At 36.5% G+C, this 18,056-nt stretch overlaps 1 protein-coding gene across 1 annotated transcript in view; it reads left to right on the forward strand.

The window, feature by feature from the left end:
* LOC100115126 (troponin C, isoallergen Bla g 6.0101) overlaps positions 1-18,056 on the forward strand; it is a 330,323-nt gene that overhangs the window by 56,139 nt on the left and 256,128 nt on the right. The window contains exon 2 of the mRNA XM_031925117.2: positions 14,155-14,182. Within this exon, the coding sequence (XP_031780977.1) occupies positions 14,155-14,182 (28 nt within the window). The remainder of the gene's footprint in view (positions 1-14,154; positions 14,183-18,056) is intronic.

Below are 18,056 nucleotides of genomic sequence, written 5' to 3' on the forward strand. Positions count from 1 at the left end.
AAACTTGATTTTTTCAATATTAAGTTATTTTTAATTTAAAAACTATTAGGTTTACAAAAAAATTATAGCTATCTTTTTTTATCCTTTTCACATGCAGAATCAGCCAGTAGTTTTTGGGCGCCAGGTCCGTTTTGAACCCAGTTAATGTATGTATATCGCACGGGCATGCTCTTGTCTGTGAGTCTGTGTTTGTTAAGTCACATAGACATGGTACATACATAATATAAACACACATAAAATTGTTGCGTTATATTGTATATAATTCATTGAACACGGCTTGCCGGTTATATTGCCGGTCCACAATAACAGCGTATCTGAAAGCGTGAACGAAAATGTCAAACAAGTCACCGTATAGTAACCTACACTGTAAAATAGTACATTACGATACTAGTGGCATAAGTCGTACTCTACGAAGATCGACTTATGACGCGTGTAACGTACGATATTTTATAGCACTGACTAGCATAAATTCACTGTCATGCCTCTTCGTGGCATTAGCAGTCCTTTTTGCACCGTGAGGTTAGCTGCCCGAGCGTAGCGAGGGCGATATGCACGGTGCAATAAAGGATTACTTATGCCACGGATAGGCGTGACATATATGTGGATTTATGCCACGCAGTGCTATAAAATGATTTTTCAAAATCACTAAAATGTAGTAAAATTAAAATTAACCAACCCCACGTATAGCAATTTTACTACTCTTAGCTACGTGGAATTACAATAATCTAGCAATTTTACTACTCTTGTAGTAAAATTGCTCCGCCCAGCGTAGGTCGGATTAGTTTACTACTCTTAGCGTAGTAATTTTACAGGAGTCAGATTCTCGCGTTCAGTGTGAAAATACTACCGCCGTTGTAAAATTACAGCGCGCAAAATAGTAAAAGTACTATATACCGTTGTGAATTTACTTATACTGCTGTGGTTTACTACTGGGTTAATAATATTACGACAAAATTTTGTACAGTGTAACCCTGAAAATAGGCCGTCCCGCGGACGATCATATATGTAGCGCGCTTATCGAACTGGGATTCACAACTGCAGTTACGAGAACAGTAAGAGCAGTGCGTTTTTTGCGACTTTTATAGAGCGTGACCACGATCAGCTTAACCCATAAGTTTATTGCTTAGTTTGTATACGAACGAAAAGCAATTCGCTTGTATAAGCTTTATGAGCTCTCACTTTCATTGCTTCCTGCTTTACTGAGGCGGTCTTAAAGCCATGCGTAGATATAATTATTGATGAAAAGGGTTGGATCAATAAACAACAACTTGAGGTTAATTTATTGTTAAGTATATTGTAAAAGGCTTGAGAGCCTAGTCGGCGGCACGTCTGCTCACATCGGAGTCTTACAGGCAAGAAAAAAAGTGTATAGTAGAGTACAGCATAGTCTGCTCTACACACGGAATATGATATAATACGTAATAGGCGATTAGAGTATAGCGCGAGACATGCGCGGTTCGTCAGCTCTCGCGTGAGCTCGTCTCAATGCACAAAATCGCAGTTGACCAATAGATGGCGCGACGTGTACCATTTTGGTACTAATAATCAAGATTATAATACTTACTATATTACAACACGCCTCCTTAAGTTTATAATCTTGATCTTTAGCATTAACTTTTCATTTTCGATACATTTTTCTATTACATTTTAAATTAATCTTAGCGCTTTTCTATTTTCTATAAACTTTGTTTTATCTAGACTTTTCGTTAACATATCTGCTAAATTGAATTGAGAGTCTATTTTTATAATATCAATTATGCCATTTTCATAATTCTCATTAATATAATGATATTGCACTTCAATGTGCTTCGAGTTTTTAGTGAAGTTACCATATTTTGCAATCGCAATTGCACCTGAGTTATCCTCATACACATTAATTGGTTTATCGAATTCTACATTGAACATTTCGCTTAATAAATTTTTTACAAACAATATTTCTGTTACTGCTTCTGACATAGCAGTATATTCTGCGAAAGTTGAACATTTGGTTACAGTGCTTTGTTTATGAGTTTTCCAGAAAATTACATTACCATAAAGTCTTATTACAAAGCCTGTTGTAGATTTTCTATCTACATTATCACCTGCATAATCAGAATCTACCATACAATCTAATATTTCGTTTTTCAAGTTATCACAATATGTTAATTTTAGATCTTTAGTTTTATACAGATATTTTAGGATTCTCAACGCATATTTATAATGTGTTTGGTCGTAGCAACTTTGGTATCGACTTAAATAATTTACGCTATACGCAATATCTGGCCTTGTGCCTGTACTAATGTATAATAATTCTCCTATCAAGTTTCTATATTTTATATTTTCATCAATTTCACTAGCTTGATCTAGTTTTAAATTTGACTCCATTGGAGTATCATATAATTTGGCTTTTTCTAAATTATATTTAGTGGCTAAAGATTCAATGTATTTTGTTTGACTTAAAGTCATTTTTTGTCTATCATCGCTATAATTTATATCAATACCTATATATTGGCTTATTTTGCCTAAATCTTTCATCACAAATCTTTGCATTAGACTAGATTTAACTTTATCTATTTTATTTTTATCTTTGCAACAAATTAGGAGATCATCAACAAAAACTAAAATATATATTGAATCTTTGTTCGTATTATTTACGTATAGACAGTAATCGTAGTTACTTCTCACAAAATTTAAGCTTTCGATAAATTTATTAAAACAATCGTACCAAGCTCTAGGACTTTCTCGCAGTCCGTATAATGCCTTTTGCAGTTTGCAAACTTTATTGTCACCTGTTTCGTAACCTTTTGGTTCATTTATATACACCTCGGTTTTTACATCACCGTTTAAGAAAGCTGTCTCTACATCCATTTGTTCTATAAATAAATTGTTTTTACAACTGTACGACAATAAAATTTTCAAAGTTTGCATTTTTCCTACGGGTGAATAAACATTATCTAAATATTCCTTTTGTTGAAATCCTCTTACAACTAATCTCGCTTTATACACATTATTGTTTTTCTTTTTGTAGACCCATTTCACATCAATGACTTTTTTGTCTTTTGGCCTTTCAACAATTTGCCAAGTTTTATTTTTCATAAGACTATTGATTTCGGAATCCATCGCAATTTTCCATTGTTTATATTCATTTGAGTTTAACGCCTCCTCGAATGTATTTGGTACATTTGCATCAATATGATTTACATATATAAAATGAGTTACAGGATTTCCGTATCTATTTACAGGACTTTTCTTTCTATTAGATTTTCTTTGTACTTTTAAACTTGAATTATCATTTTCAGCAATATCAGAATTTAATTCATTTTCTCTACTTTCATAATTATCTATACGATTTTCGAAATTTATTTCATTACCCCTACTTGACTCGAGAGTCGAAGTATGAGTTTAGTTTGTTTTCTACATTTTCAGATTCGCTATTTTCCAAATCTCTATCTTTTTCATCATCAAGTTTTTCTAAGCAAATAATTTCTGTATTTTCTTCGACTACTTGTACATGTCTAGCATGAATAACTCTACCATTGACGAGAACTTTATAGCCATTTTCTACATAACCTACTAGTACACCTAATTGGGCTTTATCGTCCCATTTGCTTTTTCGCAACGCTTCTGGTACTCGTACAAAGACTCGACTGCCATAAATTTTTAAATGATCAACATTTGGTTTTTTACCAAAAAATATTTCGTATGGCGTTTTATTTTTAGCTGTATTTGCAATTGTGCGATTTTTTAGATAAGCTACTGTTTTCATAATTTCAGGCCAATATCGCCTATGAATTTTTGCTTCACGCATTAAACATCTGCCCATATCCATTGCGGATCTATTATATCTTTCCGCTACTCCATTTAATTCATGGACGTACGGTGGGCATGGCAATAGTTCAATTCCTTTTGATTTTATAAAATCATAAATTTCCTTATTTAAATATTCTTTGCCATTATCACAACGTAATTTCTTAACTCGCTTACTAAATTTATTTTCTACTAAACTAACAAATTCTTTTAAACAACTGGCAGTCTCTGATTTATTTTTAATGCAGAAAATTCTAGTACACTTACTATAATCATCAATGAAAGTTACAAAATATTTTTCTCCCCCATAACCGATTGTGTTATGTGGACCATTTAAATCTGTGTGAATTAATTCTAAAATTTCCGTAGTTTTTGATCTATTATTTTCGAACGGTACATTTGCCATTTTACTCTCTATACAATTTCCACATTTCATTTCGACATTTTCTATTTTTTCTGGCAATCCTTTTACTAATTTATTTTTCACTAATTTGTTCAAATATTGAAAGTTAACATGACCTAATGCTCTATGCCATTTCTCTTTATCAGTTAATTTTAATGAATTTACAAACATTTGCTTATTTTCCTTTTCAATTACATAGCTTTTCATAAAATATAGATTATCCTTTTTGTTTGCGACTGCTATTAATTCTCTATTTTTATTGTAAATTTTGGCATCATCATTTTTTGCTACTACTGTATAATTTTCTGTGACTTTAGAGAGACTCAGTATGTTTTGTCTAATGCCTTGAACATAATAAACATTTTTTACGTCTACTTGTTTTTGATTGTAATAATTTTTAAAAAGTAATTTTACAGTTCCAATTTTAGTAGCTTTCAAACTTTTACCATCAGGTAATTTTACTTCAATAGGATTTTTTAAATATACGAATTTATCAAAATATTTATCATTATTTACAATGTGGTCTGTGCAGCCACTATCTAGTAACCAATTAATTTGACCTAAACTTTCGCTACTATTTTCTAACGCAGTTATCTGGTTTACCTCTGGGTTGCAGACCTGGGTCAGCCATGCTTCGGATGAGTAGTCGCCCTGTTGTTCGCCTGAAGATTTAGCTTTGGGTTGACCTTGACCTCTGCCTCGCTGATTGTCTCGGTAGTTGCCTCGGTTGAAGCCTCTGTTGAACCCTCTGTTGTAGCCTCGTTGATTTCCTCGTTGGTGACCTCGTTGACCTTGACTGTATTGAGCACCTCGTCCTCGGTTGCTCTGCTGCTGTGGTCTCGTACACTCGTTTATGACGTGGCCAAATTTTCCACAGTTAAAACATTTGCCTTTGGTTTGTACCGCAAAGGTACTGGCATTACTTTTATTATCTGACTCAGCATTAGTCATATTTTTCTCTTTTATTTTCGACTTTACATAGTCTACTGTTCTTTGGTCTTCTGGGATAACATCTATAAAATCCCCAATGTAACTATAGCTTGGTGGTAAAGCTCTAAGTAGATATCTCAATTTTTCGACTTCTTCTAATTTCCCACCAGCTGATTTGAATTCATTAGTTACTTTTTCGAATTCTACAAAAAATTCTTCCACTGAATTATAATTATTTAATTTGATTTCTTCGATTTTTCCTCTGCATATAATTTGCAAGGCTGTTGATTGTGTTAAATACATTTTATCGAATTTTGTTATCATCTCGAGAGCTGTTTTACATTCACCGATGTATTCTAATTGTTTGTCTGAGATAGCACTAATTATCATAGTGCGAGCTTTTAAATCAATCTTTTTCCAATCATCTTCTTTGCCTTTATATTTATCAGGCATTTCATTTATTGCTGGTTCGTTGCACTCTTTATACTCTAACAGGATCATTAATCTAATTTTCCAACTGGAATAATTTGCACCATCAAACCCTGGTATCATAATGTCTTCGATTTTCGCTTGCTTAGCCATTTCTTTTTCTTTTGCACTAATGCTCTCGTATACTTGATTTTTCAATTTAATAATCTTCTTGAGTGCTTTTAAAAATATTTTTCTAATTTGATTTCTTGATTCTTCTTTTAATTCAATATTTTTGGCTTCTAATCCGTCTTCTTGTTTTACTTTAGGCTTAAGCCACAAGTACATGTGCTTAACCTCTAATTTGCACGTGCTCTGAAATAGCACTTCACCACGTGTTTCACTCGCCGACTTTAATCTTCTTGCATCGCACTTAAATCTTGATTAGTTTTTAAAAATCTTTTAATTGTTGAGTAGCTGACGACTTTATCTACGTCACTGAGCTTATATTTTTCTTCTTTAACCCTTTTTGACCGGTTAATTTTCACTTGAAAATCTTCTCCTATCGACAGACGTTTCTATACGAAAATTCGAATATCAATGCTTCACATGCATATAATTTCTCCAGATATTTTCTTCTTTAATTTCACTGCTCAATTTTTCACTGTGCGATTTACTTTTTTTAACAATAACCGTTAACTACTTTCCACGTGGCTTTTCTTCTAACCTCACTTAGTTTTACACTAAATATCTCTCATGTCACTCATATGAGTAGACATGCGGGATAAAATATAAATACCAACCACACTCTGCTACCATGATGAAAAGGGTTGGATCAATAAACAACAACTTGAGGTTAATTTATTGTTAAGTATATTGTAAAAGGCTTGAGAGCCTAGTCGGCGGCACGTCTGCTCACATCGGAGTCTTACAGGCAAGAAAAAAAGTGTATAGTAGAGTACAGCATAGTCTGCTCTACACACGGAATATGATATAATACGTAATAGGCGATTAGAGTATAGCGCGAGACATGCGCGGTTCGTCAGCTCTCGCGTGAGCTCGTCTCAATGCACAAAATCGCAGTTGACCAATAGATGGCGCGACGTGTACCATTTTGGTACTAATAATCAAGATTATAATACTTACTATATTACAACAATTATAAAATTTGGAGTGGTTTGATAAATATATGGTTAAAAATAATCTCGAGTAGTGCGAGAAACTCGAGTAACTCAAAAGATTCGAGTAACCCGAAAAATTTGAGTAGCTCGGAAAATTCGAGTAGCTCGGAAAATTCGAGTAGTTCGAAATATTCGTGTAACATGGCTCGACCCGGTATTCGACTCGAGCTCGTCGAGTTTGTGGGTTAAAAATGGTTACTTAGGTAAAAAGTTGTCTATCTTTGAAAATATCGAAAAATCATAAATATTTCGACTTTCTATGAATTAATTATTAGTCCCTGCATTGAGCTAACTGCTATAAGGTTATGTTAGCCAAATCGCTAATTTCCGCAGTTTAACGCTAAAGTACAGTTCTTTATGAGCATTTTTGTAATAAAAATTTATTTTTTTTTTGGTTGAGGAATGATTTTTGGCAAAAGTTACTCCAAAAATAGCCTTTAAAATCCCATTGTGCGGCGATGTAAAATGCATGTTATGACCTTGTACGTATCAAGAGTTATACGTACAAGGTTGTTATAATGAATATTTTTAGTAATGAATAAACATAAAACGACGAACGTCCTGGGATAACTGACTGTAACTGACGTAATCAGTCCAGATGGACGGCACGCACAGCGGTATTTTTTTGTCCTTTTGGAGGCGAATTATTTTATTAATTTGATACTGAGTTTCACTGAAGTAAAACTCCTTGGATAGGTCCTACTAGGCAGATCCCTGAATGCACGGTAATTAGTAAAATTATATTAAAACTTAAATACCTATGTCCCAGTTTGGGAACATTACCTTCTCGGTTTGAGCTACTAGATGAACGGCTTCCTCCGGCTCTCATTAGAACACATTGCGAAATTTTTCTACTTGCGTAAAGTAAGATGTGCACGCTAAGGAGGATTAGAGAGTAACCGATATGACGTAGTACGCGAGCCGCTAGCATGCCATGAGGCTCGAGTCAGAAGCGCTCGACAAGATAAACTCAGTAGCACGTTTGCATTTACGCAACGTTACTACTGAGTTTAATTATGCGTAAATTCGCCCGAAGATTTCCGAGAGGCGCAAGTATACGCGGGGTAGATAAAGCGCATGGCTAGTTGTGGCTATTCTGACAAAGCGTGCACCGCCAGACTAGCTGCCAAGGCCCATACCTATGAAAATCAAAAAAGAGGTGCCAAGCTCCAGGACTCCAAGCAGTGTTACGAACATAGAGGAGACAGAGCCGAAAAGCGAAAAAGTAGACGACGGGACTGAAACTCGCGGACCCGAAAGCCTGTGCTCTAACCACTGAGCTAACGTCTAGGATGCATCGCAGTACATGCATCGCAGTACGACTCAGCTGCTCGACTCTTATCGCTAACTTGTCTTGCTGCTCGCGTTGCAGACGTGTGCGTCTGTGATAGCAGGCTCGTGCTAGCTACTCTGGATCCCCTACCAAGACTCGAACTGGCTCCTGATATATGTGCATTGCAATTTCTAAAGTTATTTTGATTCGAGTGTATAAATCGTAATTACACGCAATCCTTACGCTAATGCTGTATGAGATTAACTGATAAGCTATGTAAACTGTCCCATAATTTTTTTTGGGCATGCAGATTATGTATGAAATTAAGTAACTAATAATTCATATATTTATGCTCTTTATTCAAGTTAAACCAAAATAACTAAAAAAATTAAATTAAAGTTATTCTATTTATTTTAAAACAAATATTCAGGTTCAAGTCTCGGCAAGGCAAAATTTTTTATATATTTTTGTGTTTAATGTTCTTTACATTTTTAGCAAATAAACGTTTCTGTAATACTTTTAGTTAATAATAATGTTTATTCAACTTAATAGTTTTTAATTTTACATTGAGTCTTTCATTTACATCTTTGTGCTCGTTTCCCTTCATTTTAAATTTTCATTGTTTGTGTACCTGTGTAGGTGTGTGTGTGTGTGTGTGTGTGTGTGTGTGTGATTGCGGTTGTACCCTGTTTGTGTAGTGTGTACTCTTATTCATGTATGTTTGTTTTTATGTGTGTATGTCAATGTTTCTGTTCGTGTAGTGTATTCTCTTTGCTCTTCCTTTCTTCTCTCTTCCTTTCTCTGGTGCTTCCTATTTCTTTCCTTCCTTTTCTTTCTTTCGCTATTCCATCTTAACTTTTTTCTTTCCTCGTTCACTGGCATTCGCTTTCTTCTTTCTCTTTGCAACTTAAAACGGTCACGACTCTTCTTGGTCTTGTGCGCGTAGAAGATTTTAGTTTGTAAGAAGAGCAATGATCATTTACTGATCTGTGTCTGAATTCTGACAGCAGATCACTAACAGAAATTCGATTCTATATAGTAGTATATTTTTATAATATGTTGTAGGTCCGGGATACGAAGTAGTGGAAAGTTATTTCTTTTCAATAACCAAAATATATTCGATCAGTACTCTTTCAAGATAGAATATTGCGTAAATTAAGTATTCTTTATAACAGAAACTTTTGTATGTTCTTTTTGATTTTACAATCTAGTTATAAGTCAATACGCTTTATTTTCCGTTATTGACATTGGATCACGATTTTCTAAGTATACGAATGATTTGAATTTATTTTGTTTTTTAACCTGATCATGTTTTACAAGCTAAATTTATAAGTCTTTTTAAAATATAAAAATTTTACAAGTTTTAGAAACATTCGAAAATATTTCAAGTCTTTTACCTGCTCAAGAGCAGGGACTAGGCGCTTTAGTTGCGTAGGCGCTTAAGTTGCGCTTTGGCTAGTCAGCTCGGATAGCTCATGCGGGTCCTTATATAGGCCACGGAGAGAGCAGGTATGGCACCGCCAAAAAAACTCTCACATTCATACCTGCACACATACATTTAAACCTATATACGAAAATCATTCATACATTTATAATTCAATGCGCGCGCTGCGCTGCCGCTTGCTCGCTACTTCTTCTCTTATCATAATCGCGCCGCTGCGCTCACTGCTCGATATGTATAGATATACGCAGTGTGTTACGCGCTCTCCCCGCTTTGGAGAGCATTTTGTTGGCTACTGTAAGAACTTTGCTAATTGTTCACAGGCACAGCGGCGAGAACACGCATCAACGGCTCGTTTATGCTTTAACTGTCTGAGTTCTAGCCACACAACTGCAGCTCTAAGGAAAGATGCTTTGTATGCAACGAGAAGCATCATACCAAGTTGCACTTAGAAAAGGCCACAACTACTCAATCTGATGCCAAATTGGTTGCTGTTACGACTACACCTGATGTCGAACAGTCGTCGATTGCTACATCCAAGAGTGTCACGTTAGCAACTGCCTGCGTGATTTTGGAAGCTAAGAACGAATCCGTCGCCACTGTTCGTGCACTACTGGACCCATGTGCTAAAGAATGCATCGTGACTGAACACGCTGCGCAAATGCTGTCACTGATAAAACAGACCGTTGATGTAGCTGTCTGCCGCGTGGGTGCAAGTGCTGCCATCGCCAGACATCGAGTTGAGTTACGCTTGAAATCCTAGCTTGACTCTAATTTTTCTCTTGATTTTTCAGTAGTGACGCTGAAACGACTGTCAGCCGTCATACCGAAATCTGAGGTTAGCTGGCAGAATTGGCCGCATCTGAAAGGGCTGAAAATAGCCGATCCAGGCTTTGGCACTCCAGGGAGGATTGACTGCATTCTGCACGCTGGAGTCTACGCTGCTGTCATGATGCCTGAATTTAAGCGAGTCACAGATCCTAACGCTCCTCTCGCTATGCGCTCTGTATTTGGCTAGGTGGTGATCGGTCACACAGGAGCTAACGCTGACATTCAAAAAGATGCTGTAGAAGCATTTAGCATCACGGTTGAGCAAGAATTATCCAAGGCTGTTGCTCGATTCTGGGAATCCAAGGAGGTTCAACCGGCGACATCTGAGCGGCTAACGCCTGCTGAACAAGACTGCTATCAGCACTTCAAGGATACGTGCACTCGTAACTGCGAAGGACGCTTCGTGGTACGACTCCCATTCATCAGTACTCCAATGCTGTCAGGCACTGAGGAAATAGCAAAATGAAGTTTCCTTCGCTTGGAAAAGCGTTTTCGCAAGGCTCCAGAACTGGCCGTTTCTTACATGGAATTCGTGGAAGAATATTTGGCTCTTACACATGCTGAAGTAGTTCCAGAAAACGAGATAATATCCACTACTATGTCGGTAATATCGCATCTTCCAGTATTTAAAAAGGATAGTAAAAAGATACGGGTTGTATTTTATCCAGAGTAAGATGAAATTATCTAAATTATTTTCTTCACGTAGGCCCTAAACTGCAATAGGACGTACTTGATATTATTACTCGTTGGAGGTTTTATTGTTTCGTATTTTGAGACTGTAAAATTCTGAGAATTCTGAACGACATGTGCACCATTTCTAGCCAACGCATGTCTTCTACAACTAGCTGATAGCGAGGAAAAGCACTATCCTCTGGGTGCTCGAGCACTGCGTGAATGTCGCTACGTTGACGATTCGTTTGCTGGAGGCGACACGCTGGCAGAGGCTCTTGAAACTTGAAATAAATTGGTCAACATTTTGGCGTCTGCTGGCATGCAGGTCGGTAAGTGGGCAGCAAACCACCCAGCTCTGCTACAAGGTCTGAATTCAGGTGAGGAATTTACTACTAAAAGGGAATTTCAGGAAGCTAAAGCGGTATCTACTCTGGGTTTACGCTGGATACTCAAATAGTTTATTGGACAGATTCGCAAGTCGTTTTAGCCTGGCTGAAGTCTCACCCTTCTAGATGGAAACCATTTGTAACGAACAGAGTGAATGAGATTGTGTCTATTTTACCTCAGGCTTCTTGGAGACATGTTCGCTCTTAAGAAAACCCTGCTGATATAGCTTCGAGAGGTTGCACTCCTGCTGAACTTCGTGATTCTTTCATCTGGTGGAAAGGCCCCGCTTGGCTAGAGTTAGACGAAACTGATTGGCCTAGTGCCACAACTCCTATTGTGAACACGGAAATTGAAGAGCGCAAACATTCGTTAACGTCGGAGATATTCGCTACTTGCACAACTGACGTTTGATCTCACTGGTTTGAGAAATTTTCTTCTTTTGACAAGATCGTAAATATCCTGTCATACATACTTAGATACCGATAAAACGCAAAACTCTCTGCTGCTGAACGTAGAAACACCTTTCTGTCTGTTTCGAAATTATCTGCAGGCCGTACTACGCTCTTAAGACTTGTGCAACGAGAATCTTTTACACAAGAAATTTCTGACCTCGCATCGAAAGGCCATGTCACCTCTTCAAGCCCACTCCGCAAACTCACGCCCTTTCTGGACGCAGATGGCGTTATTAGAGTAGGAGGTAGACTACAGCATTCGCTATTATCAACACATTTTTCGTCATCAGCAATCTGCGCGTATACAGAACTCAAAATTGTTAAATAGTTTTAGTGTTAATATTAGTGACAATACACAATAAATTTGAAGGAGTATTCAGAGTTTTTTCATTTCCCGACGACTCCTGACGCACACTCCTCACACCGCCTACTATCCACTGCAGCTGTTCAGGAAGCGAACTCAGTCGCATCTACAATTGTTGCATGTAAAGACGATACTTGATATAAGGACGAGCTGTTCTACGTAACTTCGGACTACGGAAGTTCTGCATTTTTACAGCTGTTTCTTAGAAGGTTTAGTCTAATTTCTTAGTTGTATTTATAATTAATTTTAGCAACTTGCAATTGTCATTATCCTGCACACTTAAGATGGTTCTAAACACCTGTTCGTGATATGTGCTGATCGTTATAGCCTACACGCGTTCACGTGGTAATATATATTTAAGTTGGTCAACAGCTCTTGCTAACGCCGGAGTTTCCACTTGACGGTCCTTAGCTTGTACTTATCTCTGTAGTGTGGATTTGAGTTTAAAGGGCTCAGCATATGCTTCGCCAAGGGACGGCTTCAGCATGCTCCCAAGATGTTGGACGGATTTAGCACGCTACAAACACTAACAATAGCAAACACCGCTGCTGCACATTAGAATCAGTCGCTACCGCAACGAATATGTCACTACGCAAAAAGGCACTGCATGGATCGGCTCCATGGTTTTTAAAGTCTCGGTGCCGATGCAAGCAGTTATGAAATTTAAATGAAGAAGATCGCGGTACTCTAATCAGCATTCACCAAGGAGCACCACCAAGGATTGACACGTACGCTTTGCAGTCGTGTTTGCGCGCGAGAAGGGCTGACACTGAGGTCAGAGCACTTGCTTCGATTTTTGGCACTCAGCGTGTGTTGCAATGTAGTTGCTTCGTCTTGATCGGTTGTTTGTGTAAGTGCATGATTGCAGTCACGCAGGCGTCATTTGTAGTCGTATATAAATACATGCATAAATATTCTCATGTACCCGTACATACATACTCATTCATGACATATATACACACATATATACATATATATTTATATAATTTGAATATGGCACATTACATACACACACACACACACACACATACAAAACACTAAAAAGACCTTTCGGCTTAGGCTTTAAAAACTCTATATTAGCTCCACTTTTCGTAAGCAAAAAGCGCCTTTTTAAAGCACGTGTTATGAAAAATACATTAAAAATGAGAAAATAAGTAGAATCTCAAAAATATAGCTAAAATCACAGTTCAGTTATACAATTACTTTAACGCTTTCAAACTTCGAAGAGTGGTTGCTAATAAAGTTTATAGTTTGTTTAAAAAATAGTTACATTATGGAGAAAAAACAGATTTTTGCGGTAGCGTTTTCGACGATTTTTTCGGAAAGTAAGTGAAGAAACGAGTCATAATTGTTACAAACATGTCCATATCTTAGAGAAAAAAAGATATTTATCCAAAACTATTCAGAAAGAAATTACTATTGCTTTAAAAGACACAAACTTTTTTATACGATAAATATTAGTGTACTGGATAAGTTTTAAAATTTACAAGCATTTGAAACATCTAGGGATTTTATAAGAAATATTTTTTGTCATTTTTCCGTATAAGCTATGCATGCTTGCAACCGTTTAGTTTCGAGGGCGGATACTCATTCATGTAGGATAAGCGTGAAATACGCCAGCGCACATAGCGAATAAGAAAGCGAGTATAAATGACAGAGCTTCTGCCTCGCGTGCCAGAGGATCCAGGTTCAAGCCCTGGTCCCGTCACTTTTTCATAGCACTTTCTGTCGGAACGCACATTAATAACATCGTTATTTTTAGTCTCCACAGCATTTGGTCATCACCTTTCTAAGAGTGGTGGATTATACTTTAGATCGTATAAAAGTTTGTGGTGCAATCGATGAGAAGACCATTTTAATATAATCGTAACCTAGTTCTGATTTTTTGTTAGTATTCCTTTTTTGAATTTTAATTTTTCTCATATAAATAATAATGCAAGCACATATTACACTTATGAGAAATTCACCATGTCTATTAGTTTAATTAAATTCATTACTTTATTGATGATGTATTTTTTGATTGCAGGAAGATTTATCAAAGGAACAGATTCAGCGTAAGTTTACTTTAAATGTGCACTTTAGACATATTTCTAAAAATGTATTTACAATTACGTTATGTATACTTTGTAATGAGACTCGAATTAAGTAGATTCGCGCATTTTAAAATCAAAAGGTGGTGCAAGCGCTAGACAAGATGAAAAATAGGGTTCAGAATTGAACATTGGGTTCTCAATGTAGGAGAAAATAGAAATACAACAAAGTTTGTATTACAAAATAACGTTAGAAGAATTCTAGGAAAAGTTATTTGTAATAATGATTTCATTATAGAAATTGTCGGACATGAAATTAATCCAAATGATTTATCGTTGAAAAATAAAGTGATTTTTTCACCAATCAATATACATTACAAATTAATGAAAATATAGCTAAAAAATTTGATAATAAGAGTTTTGTACTTTACAGTTATGATAGAATTGAAAATGAAAATAATGACAATTTAATAGACCCAATATACCAACTGAATTTCTAAATTCGTAGTCACTAAATGGATTACCATCACATACAAAAATATTAAAAAGTGGTACGATAGTTAGTTGTTTAAGAATTTTGGATATCGATGGCGGCTTTTAAAATAGAACAAGAATGATTATTAAGGATATAAAAAAACATATATTAGTTGGACAAATCATTACTGGAAAATGTTCTGGTAATATCGTTTTATTGCCACGACTTGAACTAAGACCATCGTTAGATGAGATTAAGTTTCGATGTGACGATAAACAGATCTAAATGTCAATCATTTGACAAACTTGAAATACATTTTCGCACTACAGTATTCAGTCATAGTCAATTATATGTTGCTTATTCAAGAACGACATCGAGATAAAAAGAAACGAAGAAAACCGAAACTAATACGAAAATGGTTTTTCTCTATATGATGTTGTACCTCGGTGGTGATCAAGAATATCTTCTCAACGTTTTGACGGACCAGGCCGCCCTCATCAGGAGACTGATGTGAAAAATTTGTATTCATTAAAAACTTGTTGGTGTATAATAATGTATGTACAGTGTGAAATAAAACTTACATTTATGGAGAAGATCGGTACAAAATTTGTTGTCAAGAAGGTGCTCCCTCGCCGCGCCGTGGGGGGAACGTATGTGAACAGTGTTTCTCTCTCAGCTGCTCGATTCTAATTCGCGCAAATCGAAATTTTCGTCGTGTTTATATAGCGCGGAGCAGTGAGAAGAGAGTCGAGCAGCCGTGTTGACAATTTCTTCCGCTATTGACGTCAGAGCATGGCTTATGTATGTTTTATTTTCAGCTGGTGTATAAGGTGTGTGTATACTATATTTAAATTTTGTGTGACTTCCTTCTTATTAATACCATTTTCTTGTAGGTATATGTTTAGCATTTCGGAAACTAGTCTTTTATTGAAATTGATCTCTATGTCTTGTGGTAATGTGGTTATTTTCAAAATTCAGTCTCCTGAAGAGGGCGGCATTGTCCGTCGAAACGTTTTTCATTTCAAAATCTCAGTTTATGAATTTTGAATTTGTAATCCTTACCCTTAATAATTTTTATTTTTTATAATTTATACCCTCACACGGTTACCCCGTCGTACTCGTAACAATATATCATGATATAATTTTATTTAAATTCAGAATAATTAGGTTCAGTTGTAAAAGCATAAACAATGTTTATATGTGCGATATACTAGGTACAGCATGTCTTCGAAACCAAGAATTCATCATTTTCATTTTTTCAGCTACCGCAGGATTCATTTGGTTCTGGGCTTCGAAGAACACTTTTACGCAAGCATTTCTACATGAGTAAAAGTGATCTTCGAAGCAAAGGCCTTTCTGAGACGAAAACTTTAAGAAATTTTTTTACTTAAAAAGCCCTAAAATTAAAGTAGGCCAGTACTGCGCGACCATACGTCCTATAACGCGTAATGTGGTTAAAGAAAGCGCTGAACCCGAACTTCGAGAACTTTGTAGATATGCTAAGACCCAAATAAACATGAGATGAAGATGAAGATGAAGATGAAGGCATGAGATCGAAGATACGCAAAAAGTCCAACAAATTAGTGTTTACGTTTTGCCTTACAGAAAAGGCCCATTTAAGTGTGAGGTTCTCGAACTATTTTTTTCCGGATAGCTGATGTTAGTAGATAGATCCGCCTTCCCCCACTCCTACATCCTTGGCCAGGTACAAACATCCCCGATTGGCCACTTTCTTCCCCCACCCCTAGCAGCGCATCTAACCGACAAACTACCACATTCGCACAACCCTTCGCTCAGCCTCCAGGTAAGTTAGCTGAGTGAGGTAGAAGAAGTGTGAGCACACTATTAGTGCAGAGATGCAGTAGTATTACGGCCCAGATCACCCGGTATCAGAGTATGACTCACGCAGCCGAGAGCGTAGTTGGCTTGCGTGATATCGACTCGCAGCGCGCAATGCATCAAAGGCTGATCAAGAGACGATGACGCGACGCGGTGGAACGTATGTGCAGTTCGCTCGCTGCATCTTCTCGCGTTTCTCTTTCATCCAGGGCGAAACAAAATCCGTACGCACGATAAGGTGCGGATGCGACATACTCTTGATGCAGCGGAATGTATGCACAGCATGCAGTTCTATACATGACATACATAATTTTTAAGGTTCTTCAGTGCATTGGTTAATTCAAAAGTTAAGATGCAACGTAAAACTTCTTTTCTCTTTTACTACAACGCTGTATCTATACTCCCGAGTTGTCAAGTTCTGATAAAAATTGTATAACTTACTCTATTGGTGCAAAACTGATGTGGTGCAAACGTAGATAGATGGACTCTAACTATATTGACGTAAAACTGACGCGGTGCAAACTTTAATAGATCTACCCTTACTGAGGACTGATCGGTGACTGTACGATCACACCGAAGATTCTCGAAGCTTCATAGTTGAGCTCTTATTGCAGAATCCAAGAATGTCATAACAATAACATTGCATCGATGCTCAGTCCTTTGTTTCAATCTGCTTCTAAAGTTTAATATTTTCGATTTCGTAAACTTAAATTTTACTTTCGTAAAAAGTTTAATTTACTTTTTTTAATTTAAAGTTTTTAATTACCCTCTTCAAAATTGCCAAATTATACTTTATTTGTACAACCACCTAAATATTTAAAATATATATTTTCATTTTCGCATTAACTTTTCAAATTATTTAATTGATCTTCGATTTCAATCAGAAACTTTGTTATTCTGGCCACGGAAGGTATACTCCAAAACAACCTTCCAGCTCCATGTAAATTTTGTCACCAAATTCAGTTTTCACTTGTTTTACCTTAGATATTTTAAATTTTTTATCTATTTCCAACACAGATATTTTTTTAGTTGGTAGAAATGATGTTCTCCGACTCGATTTATTTTGTCAAAATTCATGGTTTAAATAGTTTTAAGACTGTTATTTATAGAGCGTATAAATAGTGTTCTCACGAGTTATGCAGTACTGTTATTGATCTGTCAAATCACTTCCTTTTATACTAGTTTTTATTACTTTCCCTACTTTTTGAATTCTTTTCAGACAAAGCAAGAGCTGATTAATAAACTATGTAATCGAATATCTTTCCTATGAAATAGAATATTGTGTAACGAGTTGAGCACCGCGGCTAACTCGTAGCGGTATAAGTACTGCTGCGCCGCGAGGAAACAGGGTAGACTAGCGCGCGCGAGGAAAAACACGTGCGAATTCGGAAATAGGAGCGAGAGAGAAAGAGAGAGCGAGCGTGCAGGCTAATCCTTCAGGTGCGCGCTTAGATAGCTCTCGGCCTTTGAAAAGTAAACACGCGACTTCGCTCGTGATCTCGTGTGCTGTGCTGTATCCAGTGAATCGAATTATATCCTGTGTGTAAGTGCGACGCATAATCCAGGTATCCCGAGCTCCCTACT

Source organism: Nasonia vitripennis (assembly GCF_009193385.2).
Source record: "Nasonia vitripennis strain AsymCx chromosome 2 unlocalized genomic scaffold, Nvit_psr_1.1 chr2_random0005, whole genome shotgun sequence".
NCBI lineage: Eukaryota > Metazoa > Arthropoda > Insecta > Hymenoptera > Pteromalidae > Nasonia > Nasonia vitripennis.